General features: G+C 57.6%; 1 protein-coding gene across 3 annotated transcripts in view; it reads right to left on the bottom strand.

The window, feature by feature from the left end:
* The window catches only part of KCNJ12 (potassium inwardly rectifying channel subfamily J member 12), a 40,357-nt gene that overhangs the window by 3,298 nt on the left and 11,353 nt on the right, over positions 1 to 25,706 (bottom strand). The window contains exons 2-3 of one of the 3 annotated variants that reach the window (XM_065532899.2): positions 5,270 to 5,391; positions 1,314 to 1,586 (exon numbers count right to left, since the gene is read on the bottom strand). The exons of 1 other annotated variant lie outside the window; for it this stretch is intronic. In XM_065532899.2, the coding sequence (XP_065388971.1) occupies positions 1,314 to 1,551 (238 nt within the window). In that variant the 5' untranslated portion in view covers positions 1,552 to 1,586; positions 5,270 to 5,391. The remainder of the gene's footprint in view (positions 1 to 1,313; positions 1,587 to 5,269; positions 5,392 to 25,706) is intronic. One more of the 3 variants, XM_005583150.5, reaches the window with a different exon arrangement.

Genomic DNA, 25,706 nt, shown 5'->3' with positions numbered 1-25,706 from the left:
GCAGCCTCTTGGTCACCAGCAGTGCCAAGGAGGGTCAGATCTGGCACCCAGACATGGGCGCTCCCTGGCTGACCTCAGTCGAGGGCCCTCCCCAGCCCCTGCTTCCCATGTCTCTAAGGAAGATTGCAAGGCTACCACCCTGGCATCTGGGCAGTGTTCAGGGGTGTCACCTGTTCCCAGGACCGCCCTCAGCTCACTGCAGGCAGCACCTGGCTCCAGGCCAGCCTACTGCACATTCAGGCACCCCCAAGACAGGCTCTGCAGCAGGGCATCCATGCCAGCCAGAACAAAGCCTGCTCTCAGCCACCGACGTGTCCACACCCAGGACACTCACTGCCCCCACTAAAGGCCCCACACTGGCCTATCAGTGACAGGCTAGGGCATCTGCAAGCTAGGGGCTATGGCACCGCCTGGCCCGCAGCCGCATCTGGATGGCCGCCTGCCTCGGCTAGGCTAGGCTGGAAGCAGGGAGACCTGGGCCTTCCAGCACTAGCTCCACACTGAGAAGCTGGACAGGCCCACCCTTCCCCGCTCACGGGGACCCAGCACCCCCAGTCCCAGTCCAGTCACACCATGACCTCAGAGCTAGACAGAGCCTTGCCCCTTGCATACCTGCAGCCACGTTACTCAGTTACGAAGACACTGAGGCCCCAAGAGAAGGTCCTAGGGGGCTGGGACCACTGCGGACCGGGCGCTGCACACAGCCTTCTGCAGGCCTCTCAAGCACTCCAGGGAGGGGTGGGCCACCCTGCTTTACAAACAAGGACCTGGAGGCCCAGAAGCCAGAATGGCCTTGCCCCAGTCCCACAGGCAGGAGGCAGCAATCCCAGGATTCAGCTCCGGTCTGGGTGACCCAGCTTCTGGCCACGCCCACACTAGTCCCGGCCTCAGAGCAGGCGCGGCCTCTGACCTCTGCTCCAAACACCTGAGCAACAGGTGACGGTGGAGCCGCCTGCCCAGCCAGGCTGTAGAACACTCCCGAGGGCTGCACCGGTTGCTGAGCCCCGAGCTGGCCAGTCCGAGCAGCACACAGCAACTGCCACCTGAGAGAGATCCAGGGAGAGCAGGCGGGGTCCTGAGCGCCTCGGGGAGCAGACCCATCAGGAGTTGCTCTCAGATCATCTTCTCAACAACCCGGGGGTGCAGGTTCAGAGAGGTTAAGTGACTCCCCCCAGGCCACACAGCCATTAAGCAGGACAGCTGAGATTTAAACCACCTCTAGCGCAGTCTCCCACCATGGGCCCCCAAGCTCTGCGGGCACCTCTCCTCACTCTGCCATCCTCCCCCAACACCGCTGCAGCTGACCACCTCACCATGACGCTGAGGAGCTGGGACGCAGGGCCGGATTGGTGGACACTGCTTCTGCCTGGGCCAGGAGGTGGGGAGCCGGTGGCAGGGGGGACCCCTGAGGCTGTGCTGGGAAGGGGGCTCAGACCCAGATTCCTGGGAGGCAGCCAGGGCCGGGGCACTCAGACGCCGGCGTGAGGCCACCAGCTGACAGGGGCTGGATTTGTGTGGCCCAGGGGCCTTGAGGGACTTCCAGCGGGTCATGGTTGCTCCAGCCCCTGCTCGGAGCAGCTCAAAGCCTGCAAGGAACAGAATCACAAGAATCAAAGGCCAGAGAGCCCGGTCTGCACGTGCTCCCAGCAGCTGGCGGCCTCGAAACTGGCCAGCTACCAGACTGGTGAGGGTGCTGCCACAGCTCCTGGCATCTCTGCCAGGGCTGGGCACCCCGGACCTGCCCAGACGGTGTCGCACAGGCCTGGAAACCCCCACTTCTGTTGACATTCCTCTCTGTGTGGTTTTACCACACAGAGACCATCAACAAGGTCAAGTTCACGCCCCACTCCCTCATTTCCCAGAGCCAAAAACTAACAGACACTTGTCCCAGGACCCTGGAAACTGAGCAGAAGAGAGAGTTGAAGCCCAGAATGTCAGTCCTCAGCCTCACACAGCCCTGCTCTGCCGTGTGTGCGTGTGTGAGAGAGACAGACACCCTCCCCGGGGGTGCTGGGAGCTCCCCTCACTGGGTACTTGGTGAATCCAGCACCATGAAGACAGATCCAGAAGGGGACCCTGGCATAGAAACCCCAGCACCACAAGTTAGACAATGTCCCAAGAACACTCCTGCATAAACACAGGCGTGGCAAGAAGTTACACAACCATGCGGCCTTTAAGGACGCAATTTAAAAAATATAGGACAATATCCTCCACCAGGGACACATAGGCCTTTTTGGCTCCTGCTCAATGGGGTGCATATGGTGAAATCAGACAAGACATGAAATCAGAGAATTTGTTTTGCTGCAAGAGGGCTTTTAGCAAGCAAGGAGGCCGGCTCCCCATTTCACAGATGGGAGAACCAAGTCCAAAAGAGAAAAAGAGACTTGTCCCAGGTCACAAAGGAATTCGAGGGCCGGGACAAGGTGCTCACTCCTAAAATTAGGATTGTCTTTCGCAGACACCCAGGTTGGCCTTCCAGGGTCCCAGGGTCGCTGGGAGGGGAATGGGAGAGGGGTGCTGGGGTACACTACCTGAGCTAGACAAGGCGGTTTCAACACCAAGGGGCAGTGAAGCAAACCCAGCAGGCAGAAAGCAGGCAGTGGGGGAGAGCACAGGCCTGGCAGACCCCCGGAGATCCCTGCTTTTCTGCTGGCCACGGTGCCTACAGACGCAGCCTCCCAGCGACCAGTCCACTTGAAGAATGGACCAGGGCCTGGGCTGGGAGCTTTTAGAGAGGATGCCAGATGGCAGCTGCCACGTGACCTAAGGGTAGGGTCCAGGAGTCACCGGGAGGTGCTTCCGGATGGAGCTGGATGCCCCATGCCCACTGCCCTGAGGCCCTGGGCTTCTCAGGTTTCGGTGACATCCGGGAGGAGCCCAGGGCGAGGCCTGGACTCACATTCCCAGACACCAAGAAAACACTGACCGGAAGGGAGAGTGCAGGGGCCTGCACCACCCAGGCTAAGACATAGGGACTCAGAGTGGGAGGCACCAACAGCCCCCATCCCCCACGCAGAGACTGTTCAGCTAGCTGGGGCGCCTCCCGAGGCACGAGCACAGCACTCAGTATCTATCAAGTGCTTACTATCTGCCAGGTGCTCTTCTAAGAGCTTTAATAAACTGATTCATTTACTCCCTACCATCACGCTGTAACTAGTATCCCCATTTTCCAGATGAGCAGACGGAAGCTCAGAAAGACTGAGTCACTGTGAAGGTCACACAGCCTTTCAGGAGTGAAGCTTCCAGACTAGGCTGTGAGGGCAAAACCAGTGCCCCACAACACCAACACTGGAGGCCTGACTGTGTGCGTGGCACTGCCATCCTTTTGGTCCCAAGCCCCTGCAATCCCAGGTGGTAAAGAGACATAGACTGCCGCAAATCAGCACTCAAAAGCACAGGTTCAAGGGCCCTCACCAGCACTCCGACCCACAGCCATTCACCCTCATTCGGAGACGGGGCACTCGACCTCATGATCGAGCCTCACCGTTCGAAGACCCCTCAGAGATCGCTCCGGGCAGGGAAGGCTGGCACACGCCCCCCGCCCAAGGTGCCTGCTCCAGCCTCGCCCAGGCAAGCACCATTCCTCAGCCACAGAGCTTCATCCACTGCATCCAGGGCAGCTCAGAATCTTTCCTAATCAAGTCACCATTCATCAGATGCAGCACGGGGGCCTGGAAAGCCCAGCCCTTCCTTTGCAGATGGGGAGACTGAGGCTCTGAGCCAGTGAGAGGCAGGGCTGGCTGCAGGGTTTGGGGCTCTCCCTCATGTCAGGCCCTGCCCAGGGTGTAGGATCACAGGGAGGCTAGGCTGGGCACAGGCAGCCAGGAGGGGCACTCCTGGGGGGCACTGCCAGAGTCAGGAGTGGGGGGCAAAGATGTGCTGGGCACCCTGGGGGCAGTGAGGAAGCTTGGCTGGATGGGGGAAAGCCCAGGCTGATGTGGAGGGGAGAGGGAGAGTTGGGGGTTGCATTCCTATGTCTCATAATCTTGGAGGAAGATGATGACCTCTTGTGCCCAATCCCCTTTCCAGGCCAAACTTCCCCACCAGAGACTCAGCTGGCCTCTGTCCACCAAGCTAACCCATGGCCCACAAACATTTGGGTCCAATGCCATGCCGGCTTCCCATGCCAAACGCAGGCTAGGCCTGAGGAGAAAGGTAGCAGCAACACATCACTGTGTGTGGGGCATGGGGTGGGGGGTGCCCCGCTGGTATCTCAGGCCCTTGCCACCTCAGGCCCACCTGTCTCAATTCCTACACCAACCACAGTGCTTCTCTGCCCAAAAGCTGTCTCTAGCCATGGGCACGCTCTGCCATTCAGAGGGCAGGCTGGGGAGCTGATGCTGCCAGGACAGCTTTTGGTCAGTGACTGACAGGAACAGGTGGCTGGGCCCTGGCGAGTTGCCCCTGGGAGGGGCACCACTTCCCTGGCCTCCGCATGGGGCTCCAGTGCCCCAGCAGTAACTGTATCAATGACATGCCCTTTATCACCTCCTTCTCTTTCTCACCTCATTTCCTTACTCCTGAGATCACCTCCCAGGAAACTACTTGCGCTGGAACCTTTGTCTCCTGGGCCTTCCTCATAGGGTCTCTGGTAGCCTCTCCACAGCAAAGGCTCCTTAACCCTGGCATCCCCTCCTGGATGCCCCAGACATCAATTCTCCTCCTCCTCCTCCCCTGGCCCCCTTTAGGGTCCTCTAGCACTGGGCTTTTCCCGTTCAGGCCAGAAGCTACTTCCCAACTCGTGTGAGAGTTGATCTTGCCCAGGCCCTTCTCTGACCAAGCTCAGAGGCCCAGAGAGGCTGATGCAGGTACTAGCAAAGAGGGGCACCCAGGAAATGCTCCCCAGCCAGATGAAGGGTGAAGGACTAAGCGGCTGAATGGGATGGATGAGGAGATGGGTGGAATAGTGATTTAATTAACAGGTGGGTGGTCGGGCAGATGGGTGGATAAATTGGATTGACAGATGGGTGGGTGGACAATACGGGTGACCAGATAGATGGACTGGCTAGGTGGGTGGAAGGGCGAGTGGATGGATGGTTGAGCAGATGAATGGGTGAGGGAATGGGTGAGGAATGGATGGCATGGGCAAGGGAATGGGTGGAGGGGTGGAGGCATGGCTGGGTGGATGGAAGGCTGAGCAGATAAATGGGTCGGGGAATGGGTGATGAATGGATGGCATGGTGGGTGGAGGGGTGAAGGATGTGCAGATGAGAGTCTGGTGGAAGGAATGCTTAGATGCACAGGAGCACATCAATGACTTCACTCTTACCTCTTGAGTTCTGTCTTCTACGTAATGGTGCTGAGTGGGCAAGGTACTGTCTTCAAGGCTGAATTAGTAGTGGCTGCCATTTCCCAGGCACCAGCTAGAGAGGATCCAGTCACTAGAACACCCTAAAGTTAACAGAGTAAAGCCAAGTTACTGCAGGAGGCGCTGCTCTTCCCAGAGGGGCTCACAAGTAAGACATAACCACATGAACCCACATTTCTGCTCACTTCCCCGGGGCTCCGCAGGAGGTGGAAGAGACTCTGGCCTGCTCCTTTGATGCCCCACACCTTCACAGCATAGCAACCATCCAGAACCAGAGAAGGGCAGAACAAGATGGGGTGTCAGAGAAAAATAACAGCTGACAATTATTGAGTGCCTATTGCATGCCAGACACTATAGTAGGCAGTTTACATACATCATCTCACATAATTCTCACAATCCCACAAGGTTGGAACTATTGTTGTTACTATTCCAGAGAAGTAGGTAATGTGGTAATTCTCCTACTATCACAAAGGAATTCAGGCCCTCAGCCTGTACTCCTATCCACCACCTGCAGAGCCTTCCCAACACCAACCTTGGAGCCAGTTGTGAATAGCTGGGTAGGTGAATGAATGAACAGATGGATGGATGGATGATGGATGGGTGGGTGGATAAATGAATGCAGGGATGAGTGGGTAGGTGGATGGATAAATGCATGGGTGGGTAGATGGATGAATGAATATATGGGTGGGTGGATGGATGGATGGGTGAATAAGTGGTTGGGTGTGAGGGTGGATGGCTGGATGGAGGAAAGAATGGATGAGTGGATGAATGGGTGAATGGATGAGTGGATGAATGGATAATAGGATGGATGGATGGATAAGTGTGAAAGTAGATGATTGGATGGATGGATGAGTGGAAGGGTAGATGGGTGGGTGACTGAGTGGATGGGTAGATGAATGAATGGAGGGATAGATGGGTGAATGTGTAGATGGATGGATGGATGGATGAATGGATGGATGAGTGGATAGATGGGTAATGGCTGGGTGGATGGATGGATAGATGAATGGGATGGATGGATGGATGGATGGATGGATGGTTGGGTGGATGGATGGGTGAGTGAATGAATGGATGGGTAAGTGGAGAAGTGAATGGATAGAGGGATGGCTGGCTGGATGGGTGGGTATATGGGTGAGTGGGTGGATGAACAGATTAATGGATGAATGGGTGATGGGTGCATGGATGGATGGATTTTTGGGTGATGGATGGGTGGAGTGGATGAGTGTATGGGTGGATGGATGGACAGGTGGATGAGTGTATGGGTGGGTAGAGAAATGAATGGATAGAGGGATGGATGGATAGATGGGTGAATGGATGGGTGGGTGGATGGATAGATGGGTGAATGAATGGGTGGGCAGATAGGTGGGTAGATGGATAGATGGATGGGTGGATGGGTGCATAGGTGTGAGGGTGGGTGATGAGTGGGTAGATGGATGGATAGGGTGTTTGGGCGAGTGGGATAGATGACTTGATGGATGAGCAGGTGGGCACATGGCTAACTACATGAATGGGCACACATCAGTAATTTGCCAGAGACTTGCCTTGGGTGCACACACATCCTGCATGGTCCCTGCAATCCCCAAGATGCAATTTCCCCACCTGCCAAAAGGGGTACCCTGCCTTCCTATCCAGTGTGCCGTGAGAATCAGAGAAGAGGATGGTGGGAAGGGGCTCTGAGGATCTCCAAGGTAAGCCACCTGACATGCAGCTCACCTCCCCACCACCCAGCCAGGGAATTCATGGGGCCTGCCCTTTCCAAGGTTACAGCCAAGGCTGGTTTGTCACACTGGTTTTTCTGGCTGGGATTAAGCAAACTGTTGGTGAGTCATCCCCACCTCATCAGCCTCCTGGGACAGGTGACAGTGGTTTAGAGGCACATAGACCTAGATTCAAATCCAAGCTCTGCCCCTCATAAGTTGTGTGACCTTGGGTGAGTCACTTCTCCTCTCTCAGCTTGTTCTGAAAGGGGATGGCCTGCCTGGTCTCTAGTGGCCCTTCAGTCCCTCTTCATCCTCCAAGTCCCCCAGTCCCTAGCCCCTGCTTCCCCCTCCCTCATCATCCTGGGAGCAGATGCCACAGGCCCGCACTTTGCCTCTCTCAGTCATTCCACTCTCAAAACTGATGGGGACACAGAGGTTCAGAGATGGATGGGTGGATGGACAGACAGGTGGATGAGCTGCAGAGGTTCAGAGAGGTTCTGTCACAAGCCAACGTCACACAGCTGGGAACCTCCATGGCAGGGACTTGGGTCCACGCCCTTCCTCGAGTGGGCCAACACTGTGCCCGGCCCTGCATACTCGGCAGCTGGCTGCAGTCATCCCGACACTCACAGCCCTGCCTTGGAGAGGGACAATTCTCCCCTCTGGGCAGATAGCGAAACTGAGGCTGAGAGAAGCTAAGTCACCTGCCCAGTCACCTGGAGCTGGAACTCTGAGCAGTGAAGGTGGATGTTGCCACAGGGCCATGGGAAGCCAGGCAGGGGTGGGGGCCAGAAGCGTGGGCAGCAGCCTCTCCCCACATCCCGCTGGTCACCTGGCCTGTACCAGGCTCTCCCAACCTCGTCCCTCACTCCCTACTACCTGGAAGGGGCATTCTCCAGACCACAAGTCCAGCTGGATTTGTTCTTATCTAGGAGGAAGGCAAAATTAGCTCTACTCTACACAGAGGGTACTGAGACATGGGACAGAGAAGCGACTTGCCTGAAGCCACAGGGCAGGGCAGGACCCTGTAAACAGGAGCCAGCTTTCCAGACGCCCCGGCCAGAGCTCCCACCACCTGCAAGGGCCACGGCAGCCACCACGTGAGCTCACCCTGCCAAGTGTAAGTCCCACTAATGTTTCCCGGGGTTATGGTCACAATCCTGGATGGGGAGGTGCGCTGCGGGGGCACTGCTTCCCCATGACCATGACTGAGGGCCAACAGGCCGGGCTGGCCCACAGCCTCCCGCAGGGAAGGGCAGGGCCTGAGCTGAGGCTGGGGCTGAAACTGCCCACGGAACAGGGCAAGGCACTTCCCCTTCCTGAGGTTCAGCTTCCCCTGAAAAACGAGGCTGGTGACGCCTGCCAGGCCTCCCAGAGGATGTGCCATGAAATTGAAGGCGGTGACGAAGGTGCAGGCCAGGCACTGGGCCTGGTCCCAGCGGGTCTCTGGGAGGTGGCAGCTGTCACCCTCCCTGGAGGGGTCTGGCGGCCCCCCAGCTCACTGGGGCCTGAGACTCCTCATCTGCAAAATGAGGAGACCCCACACACCTCAGGAGACTGTCCTAAGGGTAAGCCATGCCCTGGCTTCGGTGTCTGGCCCGCAGAGACTATGCAGCCGTGTGGGTCCTGCAGGCGTTCACTGTGACGGGTGTTCCTGACACCACGCGGGCACCGAGAGCAGAAACAGGCTTCCCAACCAGAAGGAAAGCTGGCTGTGCCCAAGCCTCCCTGTGGCCTGCTAGATGTCCTCAGAAACCCCCCGGGCCCGCAAGGAACCACAAGACACACAAGCCCCCAGGACAGGATCTACCTCGCTGTTCGATGCCCAAGATGTGCCTGGACCACAGAGGATGCTCAGAAAGTGGAAGCTGCAGGAACCTTGAGTGACACTGACCCCTTAGGCCCCTCACATTCTTTGGCATAAAGATGGGGGCTGGACGTATCGACCCCAAGAAGAAGCTGCACCAAGTGGCCAGAAAAGGCAGATGTCCACCCTTGAGCCCTGAGGTGAGACCGGGTCAGAAGATTCTGGCCCCACAGGGTGGACGACAGTCACACCAAACACCAGGGAATGTTTCTGACGGTATTTTTATCTTGAGAACATCCTTCTTCACAGAGGGTGGGGGCAGGAGGGAGAGAGGATGTCCTTGGCCCCAGGCCCCTGGGAGAAGCAGGGAGCAGAGGCCCCGCAGCAGCGCCCTCTGCTGGTGTGGCCATCGCAGACACTGCCCCTGGGCTCCGGTAAGTCCCAAGAACAGGGGAGACCTGGAGGGTCTTGGGGCCCTCCTGGAACTCCTGGTTCTGCCCCAACTTGCTGTGTGACCTGGGGCAGGGCTCTGTCCCTCTCTGGGTCTCCCTCTTCAAGTCCTCACTGGGCACCAAGGACTTGAAGAGGAAGCACTGGGAGCCTGCCTTCATGGGGCACCCTGCCTCACAGGGCAGACGGTGAGAAGTCAGCAGTCACAACTCACTGGGCCCTCAGGAGCCCAGGGGAGGTGTCTAACCCAGTGGCAGGAGGGGTGCTTCCCAGAGGAGTATCTGCCAGTGGGGAGGCAGCAGCAAGCAGCAGGGGAGAGAACCCCGCCTGAGACCAACCATAGCACAGTGACACAGCTAAGAACAGCTCAGGTCACCCTGGGGGGTTGTGGGGAGCACCAGAGTCCTGCAGTCTTGGTGCAGATTCCAGCTCCATTCTCCAGGCACTGAGCCTTGGGCAAGGCCCTCCCTGACTGTCTGCAAACCAGGGGGCTGGCCCAGCTACCCCACAGAAGCCCTGCCAGCCCTCCATTCCAGGATCTAAACTATTCGGGGTTTGTGGGGAAGGTGCTAAGTGATGGGCACAGCCTTGACACCGTCCTATCAGGGAAGCTCAGCGTGTGCAGGCACAGAGGCCGAGGCAACCCAGGAGGCCTTGGATGTCATATTAATGAGCCCAGACTTGATCCCAAAGGCAATGGGGAGCCCAAGGGCCATAAGAGAGCTTGAAACTGTAAGAGTTCTGGGGCAACCAAGGCATGAATTCAAATCCTGTCTCCATCCCTTCCTTTGTGGCCTTAGGCAAGCCACATAACCTCTCTGAACCGCAGTTTTCTCACCTGTAAAATGGAACTAATTGTAGCACCTATCTCATGGGGTTTTCATGAGTGAATACACGGAGACTGGCCAGCTGGGAGCTCCCTGTCCGCCCCCCCTCCCCTCATCACAGCTATGAGGCTCTGCCTCACCCTGCAGAGTCACAGGCCCCTTTAGGGCCTCAGCTGGACCCCACTCCAGGCAAGAAGGAATGATGGGCAGGAACCCCAGCGGGAGGCACAGGTCAGCAAAGGCGCCCTGGCTTCTGATGTTCATACAGCTGTAAATTTTCCAGCTTCAACTTAATTTGAGTCTCAGACATGTCCTGAGCAGCCAGCATGTGCACAGGAGAGCAAGGACCCCAGGTAAGGACACAAGAAACATCCTGGGACCAGAAAGACCACCAAAGGAAAGGCTGGGAAATTTGCCTACGTAAAAATATGTATGATGTTGTCAAAACAAATCATAAGTAAAATAAAAGATAAATAATAAGTGTTATTAAAAAGAACCCATGTGCTTAATATATAAAGAATTCTTATAAATCCAAAGAAAAAAGGACACAGTAGGGATGAGCAGAGAGCTAGGGTTGGGCTTCCAATGTCTGTGGAATGTCCCACACCTCAGCCTGAACTGTCCCCTCACCATGAAATGCCTTTCTCTGTCTCTCAGAATGCAATGCATCCTCCAAGCTCAAAGGCTGCCTCCTCCATGAAGCCTTCCAAGATTTCCCCAAGTCCCTTGCTCCTCCATGAGTACTCCTAGCGTGTTTCTTGAGCCCCTAAGACCCAGTACTTGGCTTCTGCTCACTGCATCAGAGACGTCCCAGGTGAGGTGGCCCAAGCTTCTTTGAGAGAAGGAAATGAAGTGCAGAGAGGAGCCATGCCCAAGGTCACCAGGCTGAGCCAGAGCTGGGCCTAGCACCCAGGTGTCCTGCGTCAGTCCCTCTGTACTCCAGCCACCAACCCTGCACTGAGCCCTCCAAGCCTGTCTTGCTCCCAGCAAGGAAGTCCCCAGCTTGGGAGGTACATTGATCTATTCACAAAGGGCCAGCCAGGATGAGGGCCTCAGCCCCCCCCATAACCTGACTGCTCTCTGTAGGGGAGCACATGACAGTTGCTTCCTTAGCTTCCTTCTTTTGGTTCCCTATTTTGTAAATCTGGCCTTATTTCAGGTACAGAAGATTCCCTGGGAGGACCTGACAGACTCTTAGGGCTCTGGGGTTCACCCTACCATGGGCAGGAGGCTGACCTCAGAGATGTGGAGTCCAGGAAGACAGGGTAGTGCTTTCCAGAAAGCCTATCGCTCTGCCCCAGGCCCCATCTACAGCTCAGATCATGAGCGCAACATGGCCTGGCTCTGCTGCCAGAATCACACTCAGCATTGACTCACTCGCTCGGCGGCGGCTGCCCAGCCTCTACTATGCGCTGACATCGTGCTTGGGGGCCCACCTGCTGCTGGGGCAAGACAAACCAAAAAAAAAAAAAAAAGGCTGGGGAAAAAAAAAGAAATTGAGTAAATCCAGAGACGGGTGGAGACTATTCCAGAGGTCAGGGCAGACTGTCTGAGGAGGTGACATCTGATGGAGAGCTGGTGAGAAGAGAATGAGGGAAGAGGGTACTCCTTGAAGGGGGAACTGTAGCCACAAAGGCCTTGAGGCTGAGGCCGGGGAAGGGCAGTGGGGCTGGAGCCGAGTGTGCCAGGGAGGTGGAGGAAAGGGAGGCAGGGACAGCAGATGGATGGCGAGACAGAGGCACACGGCTCAGAAAGGGAGCGGACTTGGCCGACGACGCGCAGGTTGCTGGGCAGATGGGAGCACCTCTTCATCGACGGTGCTCAGAGGAAAGGCTTCCCATCCCTTGCCTCACCACATGCCAGACGCTACCCAAGGCCCTCTCTTCCCCATTCTCCCTCAAACTCCTATGCATCCTTCAACACCCATTTCCAAACCCATCCTTTGTGCTTCCCTCTGTCTTGGACCAGACCATGCTGGGTACAGCCTGTATTTCTGAGTCCACCAGGCCAAGGGTCTCCTGAGGGTAGAACATGGGTCTGACTGTGTTGAGGGGCCTCAGCACAGAACCTGGTCCCTCGGGGAAGTTAAGGGATTGGGAACTAGGATTCCGTCCCTGGGCTCCAAGAGTGCACTCCTTAAAGTCTGCATCACAAGACGCCAGGGAGCGCTGCAGCCCACCCAAGACCACTCCAGCTTCAGCACACCACGGGACCGCCCCTGTCCCCGTCCCCTCTGGGGGGACCGCTCCTGTCCCTGTCCCTTTAGTTTCCCCATTTGTCAGATGAGAGGCCCCAAAGCTTACAGGGTGTCTCCACCTTCCTCCCTTATGAACTGCTCACAGCAGGGTGGTCCCTGCAGGGGGAAAGCATGGCTGTCACTCTGACCCCTGCTGAGCTCTGAGCTCGGCCCACAGGGCAGGAAATGTCAGCTTTCTGCCAGGCCAGCAGGAGGGTTCCAGCTGAGCCTGGGGGTGATGGGAGATCCTCTCTGCTCTATGGCCTTGCTGGGGGGACTCACAATGCCTGACCTGGGCACTTCACCCACATCGGCCAGGTGTGGGGGCCTGGGGATGCAGCTGACCCCGACCACCTCTCCCCCACCATGGCTGGGACACTAAAGCTTAAGTCACAGTCGGGATGCCTGCCTTGGTCCTCAGACCCACAGAAGGCTGCCCAAGGACCCTGGAGGCAAGGCAAGGGGGCCGGGCAAAGCAGGGGCAGCCTTTGCAGTCCCCGAGACAGTGGAGCAGGTTCCCGGAGGTCCTGCCGCAGGGTCCAAGGACAGAAGCCAGGGCTTTGTGAACTCGATGGAGGAAAAATCATCAACTTGCCCGCCTTCAACCTCTCTGTGAAATGTATGTTGGACACACCGAGCCCAGGCTGCCCCCGGGCCCTATAACAATGCAGACTGCTGGAGCTGCACGGCTCTCCTCCCCGCTCCCACGGAGTCGGTAGGACGGCTGCCGCCAGGTCTTGCTAGTTAAGGCGCTCATATGCAACAGCATGCTAATTACTAGATCACACATTTTAAAATAATGTTTTGATAAGTACTGCAACACTTACTTCTAGTTTCCTCTGTAGCCCTATATGGGTTCTCTCTTGCATTCAAAAGTGTTATTCTGAGAAAGAGGATGTCAAAGGCATACCTAGCACACGAACAGCTCAGCACGCTGATCTGACGGAGAAGGGCGGAGCATCTGGCAGCTCAGGGCCAGGGCCTTGTCGGGAAAGGATAGGGCAGCCTGACCCCTCGCCCACCCACCCAGCCACTTGTTCATTACCCGTTTATTCCACAACCAAGTCTCTCCTGATCACCAAACCCGTTTGAGGCTCTGTGTGGGGTGTAGCATGAAAAAGGGGGTCAGCCCTGCGCCTGGCTCCTCACAGATCGGGGGAGACAGATATCCCGGGAGAAACTGGAGAAACACAGCAGATTCCGGCTGCAGGAGGGGCTGTGTGACCACCCGGGAGGAGGGACTCGAGGCCGGCTGAGGGGCAGTAGGGCTGCAAACAGGAGCAGGGCCCCCGTCAGGACACAAGGCAGGGTGTGAGGAGACAGGAGGGAGGGGCAGGGAAATGAGCTCTGAGAGGGGACAGGGCTGGGGCAGGCCGCTCAGAGGCCAGGAGCTTGGTCCCCACCCCCAGGTCGCCTCTGCATGTGCAGCCCACCCAGGTGGGGTGGGGAGCCCTTCAGGCCACAGGGAAGGGTCTGGACAGCATCGGCTGCACTTCTTCCTGCACTTCCTCTAGTACTAGGTAGCAGGTGGCTCTGCATGGCCTCATTTCACAGTGAGGAGACTCAGGCACCCCACAGCTAGAAAGTAGCGAGCAGGGCCCCACAGAGGCTGTTCTGACCCCATGCCGCCTTGCACGGACCTCTTACTGCCACACACGCTTTCCAACCCCAGTAAACTGGGACTGCGCAACTGCTGTGCGTCAGGAACACCCGTCACTGTGACACATGCCACTTCCATTCACACCAGTTTCTTTTGATAGAGGCAAGAAACTGGGGCTCGGATAGGGTGAGTTCCGTGCCCAGGGACACGCAGCCAGTCCATGGCAAAGCTGGGATAGAAATTCAGGACTTCCAGGGCTGGGGAAATAGAGACCTAGGACTTGACCATGCACGTTGGCCCTGGTGTCTCTAGGAGACACCACAGCCTCTCCAGGTACGGCTTGGACCACCTCCTCCAGGAAGCCTTCCCTGACTATGTGGTTCTTGCCTGCCTCTCTCCCATTCCTTTGGTGGCAGCTAATTGATGATGTGAGGAGGCAGGGGCTGTGGGAGTGGTGGGGTAGGGCCCTGGTGCCTGGCCCCTGTTTGGTCCCTGCTGTGCTGTGTTGACCTGGAGCTACGGTCTTTCTCTGAGTTGGGTTCCAGCAGGACATTTGTCCCAGAGCAGAGGTGTGACCAGCAATGTCTGCTCAGAATGCAGGTGGGTGGCTCATGCCTGGAGCAGGAAGAAAGGACCTACTTTGTGCATCTCTTGACAACCCCAAGAGACATGGCTAGGGACTATCCTTGCCCCAAGAGGAAGAAATAAGCTCAGAGAGAGAATCCAGAGCCCCAAGGTCACACGGTCGGCCAGCATCTGGGGGCCAGGCGTCCTGGAAAGGGCACATGCACCCAGTCACTGGGGTGCAGGGCCAGAAGCGGGCATGGGGGACGCCAGCTTCGCTCTATGGGATCTGAAGATGAATGCAGCTGCTGCCACCTCCAGCCTCCTGCCACATCTGCACGGCTTGGGGTGGGTAGTGCAGCAATGCTGAGCGGGTGCACAAATTCTCACTTCCTAGCGTGGGTCCCAGCTCCTGCGAGGGCTCCACCCCCAAGGCACACCTTTATGGAGTCGTTACCTCAGTTTCCACATCTGTGGAATGGGTCTAATCATTCTGCCTCCCCGGTCCAGCAGACGTTAGTCTATGCACAGTACCCAGAACAGGTCCAGCACACAGTGCTATGTGCTATGCACACTACACACTACGTGATACATGCTAGCATATGCCTGCTCTCACCACCACAGCTCTGTAAACGCATTTTTGCTGGCAACATGTCACATGTGTACACAGGTACACGACCTGTGGTAAGGGTGTGTTCTATTCTAGTCCTTTCCCCAGAAACAGATCTTGAGTCAAGGATGTAGGAGTAGGGAGTTTACTTTGGAGGTGACACCAGGAAGCACCAGGAAGGGAGTGGGGACTTGAGATGCGGACAGGACGGCAGCCAAAAATGATTGCATAGATGAGCAGGTCACCACTGAGGATACCTGGGCTCCAGCCTCCTGGGCATAGAACACACCTCAGAGTTATCCCCAGCAAGGAAGCCCTGTGCAGGGATAGCCCAGCATGCTGTGGGCAGTGGGGGCCGTAGAGGTCTGGCCTGGCGTCGGGATGCTGCTGGCCACGGGGGCTGCCAGGCGGGGGAGGACACGTTCATTCCCTCGGCTGCACATGCAGGAGGCTCCAGTGGCCAGAAGAGGCACTGGGCAGGGCCTCGGGTGCCAGAGAAGTGTGGGGTATAACCAGGGAGCTCCTGCATGGGCACATATGGGTGTGTGCAGTCCACCTCCGTGTGCCTCCAGCGTGCACACAGACTCAGGCCTGCATCCTTCCTCAAATGATGAATCCATGCCCACATTTGTGTGGGGCTGTAGACCCGGGGGTCTCTGCGTGTCTGCTCTTGTACACATATGTACATAGGTGTGGACACACACACACACACGTCCAGGGCTATGTCCCTCGCCCAGCCCTGGCAGTGGCCGCAGGGTGGCAGGGATGGTCTGGTCACCTTGGCAACGGGGCAGGAGCAGCTAAGTCTGGGACAGCCTTGGTTCAAAGGCAAAAAACCAAACCGAACCACTGAGCACAAAGAGGCCGAAAGAAGAAAAGGAGAAGGGCGGGGTGGGAGGGGGCAAGTCTTGGCCCCCAGGCTCTGCTCCTGGTTCACCTGCCAATCCCTGCTGTGCCCTGTGTCAGTCCCAGCTGAGGGCTGCCGGCGGAGCTGGAGGGGGCGGGGCACAGTGTGAGGCCCTGAGTCAGGCCGCAATGGCTGAGTCCTCCGGCTTGGGGTCCTTTCCCAGAGTCATGGGGGAAGGCATCCCAGACATCAGGCACTCTGCAAACCAGTGGACTCTGGGCCACACCCTCACAAAGTCATCCTCTCTGGACAATTAACGCACTAATTGCACACACTGCCCGTGGCCAGTGCATTAGCCCAGCTCCCACAATGATTTATTCAGGAGCTCCCATCTCCTTCCCGTCCCCAGGCCAGCTCATCAGCCTCTGCCGGGCGGGGAGGACGACCCACAGACGCTTCCCTAGCCTTGCTCGAAAACATCGCGTGCTATTTATATTTCATCAGACAAGAGTGCACGGGGATGAAACTGCCGGTGATCCGCTCCCCACAGGCAGCCGGGCGCTGAAGCCCCACACGGCAGCGATCTCAGGCAGGAGAAGCTGAGGCCTCCTGCATTCTTTGGGGTGGCCCTTGCTCAAGAGCCTGCGGCAGGAGCTGTGATTGCAGCTACAGGGATGTTACATTGACTACCTCACTGCGCCCCGAGAAAGCTCTGCAGGGAAGAGTCTGCTATTATCCCCATTGGGCAGATGAGCAAACTAAGCTTCAGAGAAGCGAAGTTTCTTACCCAAGGCCAAACAGCCTATAAGAGGCAGATCTGGGGAACAAGCCCACGCCTTTACTGTCAAGCATCTGGCCTCCCAAATTCAGTCCCTGAGCATCCCTATGAGGATCTCTGTTTTACAGATGAGGAAACTGAGGCCCAGAGAGCTAAACGGACTTGCCCTGGCTCACACAGCTGGGAATGGAGGCCAGGCAGATGACCGTGATGGACAGTGTGCTCCAATCTGTGCTCTGGGAGACCACCTTGAACTATGACCCCTGGCCAGAGCCTCCCAAACACCTGCGTGCATCCAGGAAGCCTCCCTGGGAGGTTCTGCGCAGTCCATGCCCACGGCTGCCTGAGGCCATAGCCACGGTGGGCCACGAACCTGATGCCTTAGCCCCGCCCCCAGACGCTGGGTGGAGGCTCAGCTTGGCCGGCTCTAGTGACTCCAGGGGTCCAGTGGTTAGAACAGTGATCACTGTGAAGAGCCCTTGAATCATATCCTCTTGTCATCATCCTCACAGAGAAAGGGCCCCTCACCCCAACCAGGATGGCCCTCCCCATCAATCGGGGCTGATATCCACCCCCGGCATCCCATAACCGCTGGTTCCTGAGACTGGTACGTACTAAGCTGGCTAGAACCCCGGCCAGGCACGGGGGTATCTCTGAGCCTCGGTGTCCTCATTTGTAACATGCGCACTGATAGCCCCTTGGAGGACTGGGATGGGCATGCCAAGGCTCACTGTCCGGCACAGACCTGTGCACAGCAAGCACCAGGCAAGCAGAAGCCGTGGTCGCCATCAACATCATCTGCAAAGCAGGAGGAGACCTTTGCAGCGAGCTAGCTCTGTGACTCCCTGGCTATGTCATCTCAGATTCCTGGCTGCCCCTCTCTGAGCCTCAGTTTCCCTGCCTGTTAGCTGAGGATTTCTCAAGGTTGTAGGAAGAACAAGGAGTCCAGGTGCATGTAGCACTCAGCTCTAGCCTCAGCAAGTTCTCGAGAGCCCAGCTAGCCCCTCACCCCCATTCCAATCCTAAGGCCAGGCAGCCGGCACCTTGGAATGACCCCTGGCCCCTGTCTGCTCCCAGGGGCCCAGGGCAGCCACCATAACAAGCCTGGCAGGGACCCAGGTACAGCAGGGCTGTGGCCCAGCCGAGAAGCCTGAGGACATCCTGGGCTGGCTGCAGAGGCTCAGAGCCCAGAGAGGGCAGGCCACGCCTGAGCCACACAGCAGGGCAGGCAGGGCACGGCAGTACACGCTCTGGAAATGGCCCTGCCCACCAAGCAGAGGGGCTCCAGCCACTCCTCTGCCTCAGCTGAACCCCAAATACTCTTCCCTTCTCCCCAGGCCAGTGCACAACCTCTATCTGACCTCTGTCACTCAGTCGTGGTGAGACCTTGGGCAGGTCATTTCACCTCTCTGGCATCAGTATCCCTATCTGTAACATGGGGGCGATATGATGTAATTGTCATGAGGATTAATGACTTCATAAAGAGCTTAGAGCCATGCTTGGCATAGAGAAATATTATATTTATATCACCATCCCTGTTATCATCACGTCCATTATTTCCTTTTTTTTAGAAAAAGTCTCGCTCTGTCGCCCAGGCTGGAGTGTAGTGGCGCGATCTTGGCTCACTGCAACCTCCACATCCTGGGTTCAAGCGAGTTTCATGCCTCAGCCTCCCAGAGGCAGGTGCCACCACGCCTGGCTAATTTTTGTATTTTTAGTAGAGACGAGGTTTTGCCACGTCAGCCAGGTTGCTCTCGAAATCCTGGCCTCAAGTGAGCCACCCGTTTCGGCCTCCCAAAATGCTGGGATTATAGGCATGAGTCACTGTGCGCTGTCTTTTTTTTTTTTTTAAGACAGGATCTTGCTCTGTCGCCTAGGCTGGAGTACAGTGGCTTGATCAGAGCTCACTGTAGCCTTGAACTCCTGGGCTCAGGTGATCCTCCTTCCTCAGCCTCCCAGGTCGCTAGGAATACAGGTGTGCTCCAGCAAATCCAGCTAATGTTTCATTTTTGTAGAGATGGGTCTCACTATGTTGCCCAGGCTGGTCTCGAACATCTGGCCTCAAGCAATCCTCCTGCCTCAGCCTCCCAAAGTGCTGGGATTACAGGTGTGAGCCACCTTGCTCAGGTGTCATCAACACTTCTGTGCCAGGCACTGGGTTGACGCAGGACATAGCCCATGGATCCCATGTGGTCATGGTCTGTGTCCAGACCTGCCACCCTCAGCGGTCCCTTAGCACTTCCAGGGACCCGCTTGCTGTGGCCCCAGCAGGGCCTGGAAAGAATTTCTGGAAATAAGATGAGCAATTTCTAATGGTTTACCCCTGGCAACACTGAACTCCCAGCAGTTCCCACCTCCAACGCCTCATGCCAGGCTGGTCCCCTCCCCGGGTGCCTATGCCAGGGTTTCTCTCTGTCACATCCCTGACCACACCAGACAGTCTCTGTCTTCACCTTCCCCACCCTCTGCCTGGAGTTGAGCCTCCAGTCCTCATTCATCTCCAGAATCAGTGCATCCCCCAGCACAGGGCAGGCACAGAGCCGGGGCCCCGTGTCTGTTTTCAGAACAGCAACAGTGATCTATGATGAGAGCTCAGGATGATTGAACATTTACTATATGATGTGTCAGACTCAGCTCCTGAGTACCATACAGTCATGCCTCGATTAACGATGGGATACCTGCTGAGAAATGTGTCATCAGGCAATTTCATCACTGAGCGAACATCATAGAGAGATTTACACAAAGCTAGATGGTACAGCCTACTGCATACCCAGGCTGTGTGACGGAGCCTGTGGCTCCTAGGCTGCAAACCTGTAGAGCACGTACTGGACTGAACACTGTAGGCAACTGAAACACGATTGTAAGCATTTGTGTATCTAAACATAGTTAAACATTGAAAAAGTACAGCAAAAATACAGCATAAAAGATAAAAAGTGGCACACCTGTATACCGCAGCCCCTTAGTGATCTTATGGGACCACTGTCATACGCACCCTCCGTCATTGACTGAAATATCATTAGTTGACACGTGACGAGATCCCCATGAGATAGATATTATAATTTTACAGATGAGTGCACTGAGGCCCAGCGAGGTAGCCTTCACTGGACAGTTCAGGTAGACCACGGCCCAGACCAAAGCCCTTGTTATTCCAACCTGTCCTCCTTTGCCTGGGTCCTGTGGGTGGGGCATAAGAGGCCAGCACTAGAGACCAGCAGTGCCCTGAGTGGCACCCTTGGCCCCAAACTTCGGCCACATGCTCCATGGGCCCAAATGAGTGGCCCTGGGAGGATGCGCTCAGCCTCAGGCCACTGGCCAGGTGTTTGCCCTACTGCTCAGGGTGGAGGCGGGCGGTGAAGGCCTGGGGACTTGGGGCTGGTGTCAAACACATGGGATTGAATGGTGCCTTCCAGGCGCCTGTGGCTTCATCTGTAACATGGGCCACGAGGGGACTAAGTGAGACAATCCCAGCGCCTGGTACGGAGCAGGTGCTCAGCAATTGTGGAACCATGAGGTGGAGCCCCAGGACCCAGGGCCTGCCAGGCAGGCTGCCCTCAGGCCTCCACCCTTTGCTGGCAGCTTAACCTGCATGGGGAGGGGTCTGAGGCTCCCAGAGGGGCATTACAGGGTTAGCTGGATAAATGACCAGCAGGCAGTGCTGGCCTCGTAAGCGAGAGTGGAAACATACCAGAGGCAGAGGGGAGGGCGCACGCAGAGGCCAGGGGCTGTAGAGGCTCTAGCCATGGGGCAGGGTATACAGGTCAGCCCCAGGGTGCAGCCAACCTCAGGGACAAACTCAGACTGTTTGAGGGCCTGAAGCAGGGCCTCTGAGAGCTGCCACATCAGCCAGAGCCAGGCCCCTCTACTGTGGCTCAGGAAAGCACCATGGGCCCCAGAAAATTCCCTCCACCTCTCTGAGCCTCGGTGTCCCCATCTGTAACATGGGGACAAGCACAGAAAGCGATGAGTCAGCACCCGAAACTCCTAAGCAGCACAAGCTTCTGACAAACGTCCTTTCCAGTAGGGGAGGGCAGGGGAGGGCAAGGGAGATTGGTACGGCCGTGCAGGGAGGCACACGGACTTAAAATTCCAGCCCAGGCCTGGGAACAGCCTCGGCCCCTCCCCAGAGAGTGGGGGACTGGGCAAGAAGGGGCAGAAGTTAGGAGCCCATCCTGTTCCCAGACCCAGGGACACTATCCACATCTTCCTGCCCTGGCCTCCCTGACCCCCACCATCTGTCCATCTCCACACACACCCCACCAGCCCTGCCTACGAAATTCAGACACAGCTACATGGCCTATGCCCGCACTCACACCACCAAGGTTGCCCCAACCGTGCTGCCCACACCCACCTTCAGGCCTTCCATCTGTCTCCACAATCCACCTCCCCATCTATACTGCCCAAATGCTGTGGCCACCATCACGGACCACAGGTGTCTGCCATTTAGACAACCCATCTACACAGCCAGTCTCAGGCCTCATTCTCTGAACCCACTTGAGGAGGGTGGGGGTCCATGAAACCCCCACCCCACAGAACCAACACTCCCAGGCCAAGGGAACCTGGCGGCTTGGAGCCCCTCCAAGGGCTCCTGGTGGGGCTCCTGCCGGTCCCAAGTGCCAACAAGATGATTAAGGAGTGGGGACCAGCTGGGCCCCTGCCCCCTGCCTCGAGCAGCTGCAGCCTGGTGGGGCCAGAGGCAGAAGGCCCCTGTTGCAGGGCGTGTGTCCCTGTCCACCTTTGCTCCCTGCTGCAGCGGCCAAACTTGTCCTTTCCGGGGAGCCCAGCCCACCGAACTGGGTTCTCGGAACAAACACAGCCGGCTTCCATGACCCACAAGTGAGCACACACTGAGCACCTACTATGTGCCTGGACCTCTGGGAAGCCCTTGACACAGCACCTCCAGTGGGTCCAGTGGTCCAGTGGTGCCGTGTGCAGCGGGTAGGGCAGCTTCTTATTCCCACTCACACCTGGGGACACTAAGGATCAGGAAGGCTCTGCTAGAGCCTGGACCACCTCCCTCAAAGTCACTGCAGCTCAAGAGAGAGGGAAGGAAGTTGTCCAGGAGCCCACAGGCCCCACCACCACACTCAGCATAAGTCACCCGGTTCCACCTCAACCACAGCCGCAGGAGGCAAGACAGGGATTCCTGTAGCCACTTGCAGATGAGCGGCCCCGGCCGGTAACCTGGAGCCGTGCAACGCCCCACAGCGGGGAGGCCACCTTGCCAGACATGACCCCATGCTTGGCCCTCCCACCCACTGGCCAAGGCAGACCTGGTGGCAGGGGAGGTCCTCGGCCTGCCCCCCTTCCAGTGACAAGGAGACTGGGGTGAGGGGACCACAGGCTCAAGGAAAGTGGGAGCCCAGTTCTGGCCACGTAGGATCCAGGTGCCCACAGACCCCAGGGGAGATGTCACCTGGGCTGGTGGGGGAAGAAAGGCCTGGGCTAGACATGAACCTGGGGCTGGAGGAGGCCAGGTGTGCAAGGGAGCGAGTACGGATGGGAAGATGCCTGGCCTCCGGAGAAGAGGTGGAGGAGGAAGAGGAGGAAGAGGGCTGGGCGGAGCGCGCAACGCTGGCGTTCCCAGAGGGCAAACCAGGTGACTGGTGACCCTGTCCTAAATGTTTCTGAGGCATTGCAGGGGACGGCCGTAAGGAGAATCTGGGGAGCAGCAGGACAGTCTTGTGAGGAGGTCTGTGGTCCTGGGGTACAGCAATAACGCAGGCTGGAGGGGGACAGGGAGGGTGCCCTGGAGTCAGAGTCTCTTCCAAAGGTAACAGCCCCTGCAGAGTTTGCTGGGGCTGCCGCAGGCCCAGCCACTTCACCTCTAGGTACATGGAGAGACCTAGAAACCGGCATCCAGGGGAACCTGTGTTCCATGTCCATGGCAGCACCGTTCACAGGTGCCAAAGGCCGAGCAGCCCAGCGTCCACCACTGACAAATGCTCAGGCAGAGTGTGTCCATCCACACCCGGGCATCCCTCAGCCATAGCAAGGAAGGTGGTGCTGACGCACGGTGCACCATGGCCGAGCCTGGAGGACATGACGGAGATGGAGAAGCCAGCCGCGGAAGGTTGCCCGTGCAGGCCCCCACGCACACACGACGTCCAGATTAGGAAGATTTACAGCCACAGCAAGTGGTTTCGTGGCTGCCAGGGGATGGGGAGGGGACCAGCAGTGACTGCCAATGGGACAGGGCTTCCTTTCTGCATGGTGGAAAGGCTTTGGAACTAGACAGAGGTGATGGCTGCACGACATTGTGAATGCACTAAATATCACTGATTTGTTCACTTTTAAATGGCTACTTCCATCTTATGCGAATTTCACCTCCAAGAAAAAAAAAATTGAATTTCACCTCCAAGAAAAAAAATTGGGGGGAGACACACAAAGGAGATTTGAAACCAACCTCCGCCTGACAGATCCAAGCCCAACGCCTCCCAGCAGCTCAGCAGAGCCACAACCAAACTCTGGACCAGGGAGCGGGAAGAAATACTTATTGTTACAAGAAAGGAGGGAAGGAACGAAAGAAAACCAGAAATGCTGCTGCAGCCTCCAGACCCTGCAATTGCTCCCCCTCCCCATCCCGGTGCCCCTGCCCCTTGGTCAGGCTCCATCCACCTCTGGCCACCGGCCCTGCTTCCCTCGGATGCCCTCCCAGCTCCCGCCCTGACTCCATGCGGGTCTGGGCCCCTTTGGAAGCGAGTCCCTGTCACATGGAGTCTATGGCCAGTGGTCCGCTGGCACCGCAGCTCTGTGGGGCAGGACTTTGTCTTGTGCCTTGCAGCATCCTGGGGCCTGGGGAGCAGTGCCCGTCCCGGTGGGCCCTTCATTGTCACCGTCGGAAGGATTCACTCCCAACCAGGGTGTAGTGCAGGGTCCAGCAGAGGGAGGGAGACTCAAGACAGTGTTAGCCTTGGGTAGGCAAGAGGGGTGGGCCCTGTTGATGGGTGACAGTCCATCATGGGGAGGGGAGCTGTGATGGGCATGAGTTGAAACTCTCTTTGATTTTCTCAGTGAAAGAGGTGATCACCATGCTGGTGGGGAGTCAGGGACCTTTGAGGGAGAAAGCCAGGCATGGGGCAGGAGTGGGGGCCTGGCGGCTGGGCCCAAGGAAGAGAGAGTGGGTTCTAGAACGAGGCAGGAGGAGGAGGGTCCGGGACCAGCACCCCAGCTCAGAAGCAGGACGTGCAGTGAGAGCAGAGGCAAGGCTGATGGCCAGCCCTGAGCAGCAAGCCCACAGTTGGACTCGGGGTTTCGTGCCCTTTAAGTCTTGCTCCCTTCATGTCACAGGGAGGGCTAGGAAGCACGTGGCTGGGGCCCTCCCTGCCTAGGGCCCAGGGATGGTTTTGAAAGGCTCTCTAAGGGCTCCCCTGAGCTGAACACTGGTGCTGAGGGACACTGGTGCCACAGCAGCCCCCAAACCCCCGCGGGGCCGGGATCCAGGGCCTCTTCCCCAGGAAACCGTCCCTGCCCCACAGCGGCACCACCCTCTGCAGAGACCTCCACTCAGCCATGGGGCTCTGAGCGAACAGCTGCTTCCCCCTCAGGACTGGGGTTCCCCGAAGTTAAGTGAATGAGTGAGTGGGCAAGTCATCGACTTACTCCCCAAGCAGCGAAGCTACCACCACAACCTGTGGCATCACACAGGACCCACAGATTCATGGGAAGCCTGAGCTCAGCCAGGGGGCAGGGGCTCCGGGATGCGGCGCACATGGAGACAGGCCGTTTCACCTCCAGGGAACAGGCGAAGCGGCAGGCCCCACCCTGAGAACAGGGTGTCTCCCTGCCTGTGCCCCCAGCACACAGCAATGCTCAGGCAATGGCCTGTCCTCCTAGCTTGATCTGGAGGCAAGAAAGAGGCGCCTGGACCAGCCATGCTCTGTGGCTGAGGTCACAGGTGGGAGGCAAGGCTCTGGGCAGTCCCTCCCCTTCTCCCAGCCTCCTTTTCTCCACCTGTGAATGGCAGGATTCAGACCCCGTCATCTGGAATTCTGAAACAGCCTAACGCCTGGCCGGGCAAGCTCCCCGCACAACTGCAGTTTAAATGGGGTAAATTTGGCTCCATTTCTCACAGTAGGGAAATGAGGTTCAGAGAGGTGATGCGGCTTACCTCATGTCACACAGCAGATGGGGGTAGGAGAGCAGCCCGTGCCACTGCAGGCCCCCAGTGCATGCCCAGCGCTGCCATTCCAAGACAGAGACATTTCAGTGGCAAGATACCTCCTGCATCCCGGGCCCGGGACGTCTCTATCTTCCCTCATGAGGGAGCCCAGCGGGGCCTTCTTCAGAGAACCGAGGCTTCCCGATTGGGGTTCAAATTCGACTTGGCCACCGCCTCCCCCAGTGGCCCCATCTCTCAAGCCCCACTCCTTGCCTGGCTGGGACATTTTGAGAATTAAGTGAGATAATGTTCGGGAAAGCACTGAGCACAGCGCCTGGCACCAGCCGCCGCCGGGTAAGCAGTCATTTTCATTATTGTTTCTGGGTGCCAAGCCTCAGCACGACGTCACACTGCTTCCTGAGAAATAAAGGCACCCGGTGACACCACAGGCTGCTGGATTCACCACCGGGCCATTCGTATTGCTGGGGCTCCCAAATTTCCTAGTGGCAACTGGGAGCCACAGGAGGGGAGGGCCAAGGACACCCAGGTTCCCTTGGGCTAGGGGCATTACAGCGATCCCACCTACACCCACCTCCAGAGGGACTAGGGCGTGGCAAGGGGGTCACAGGTGTGATCCCAGCCCCTCCCTCCAGGCATTGAGAAGCCCCACTCCGGGGTTCCATGCACAGGCAGGAACACTGGCATGGGATGGGGTATGGCAGGTCCTCCCGACGCCCCGTTCAGGCGTCTGTGAAGCGAGGCTGCTGCTCCCCATCCTTGGGTGAGCCGTAGAGACCCAGGAGGATGAGAGAGGGCTGGCCCGTGGCCAGGGCATCCCACCCACTCCCTGAGAGCTTCTCTGCCGGGAAGGATAAGGTCAGGAA

The sequence above is a fragment of the Macaca fascicularis genome, chromosome 16 (genome assembly GCF_037993035.2).
Source record: "Macaca fascicularis isolate 582-1 chromosome 16, T2T-MFA8v1.1".
In the NCBI taxonomy this organism is placed as follows: Eukaryota; Metazoa; Chordata; class Mammalia; order Primates; family Cercopithecidae; genus Macaca; species Macaca fascicularis.
The sequence above is the reverse complement of the archived record's forward strand: the minus strand, read 5'-3'. Positions and strand labels throughout refer to the sequence as shown.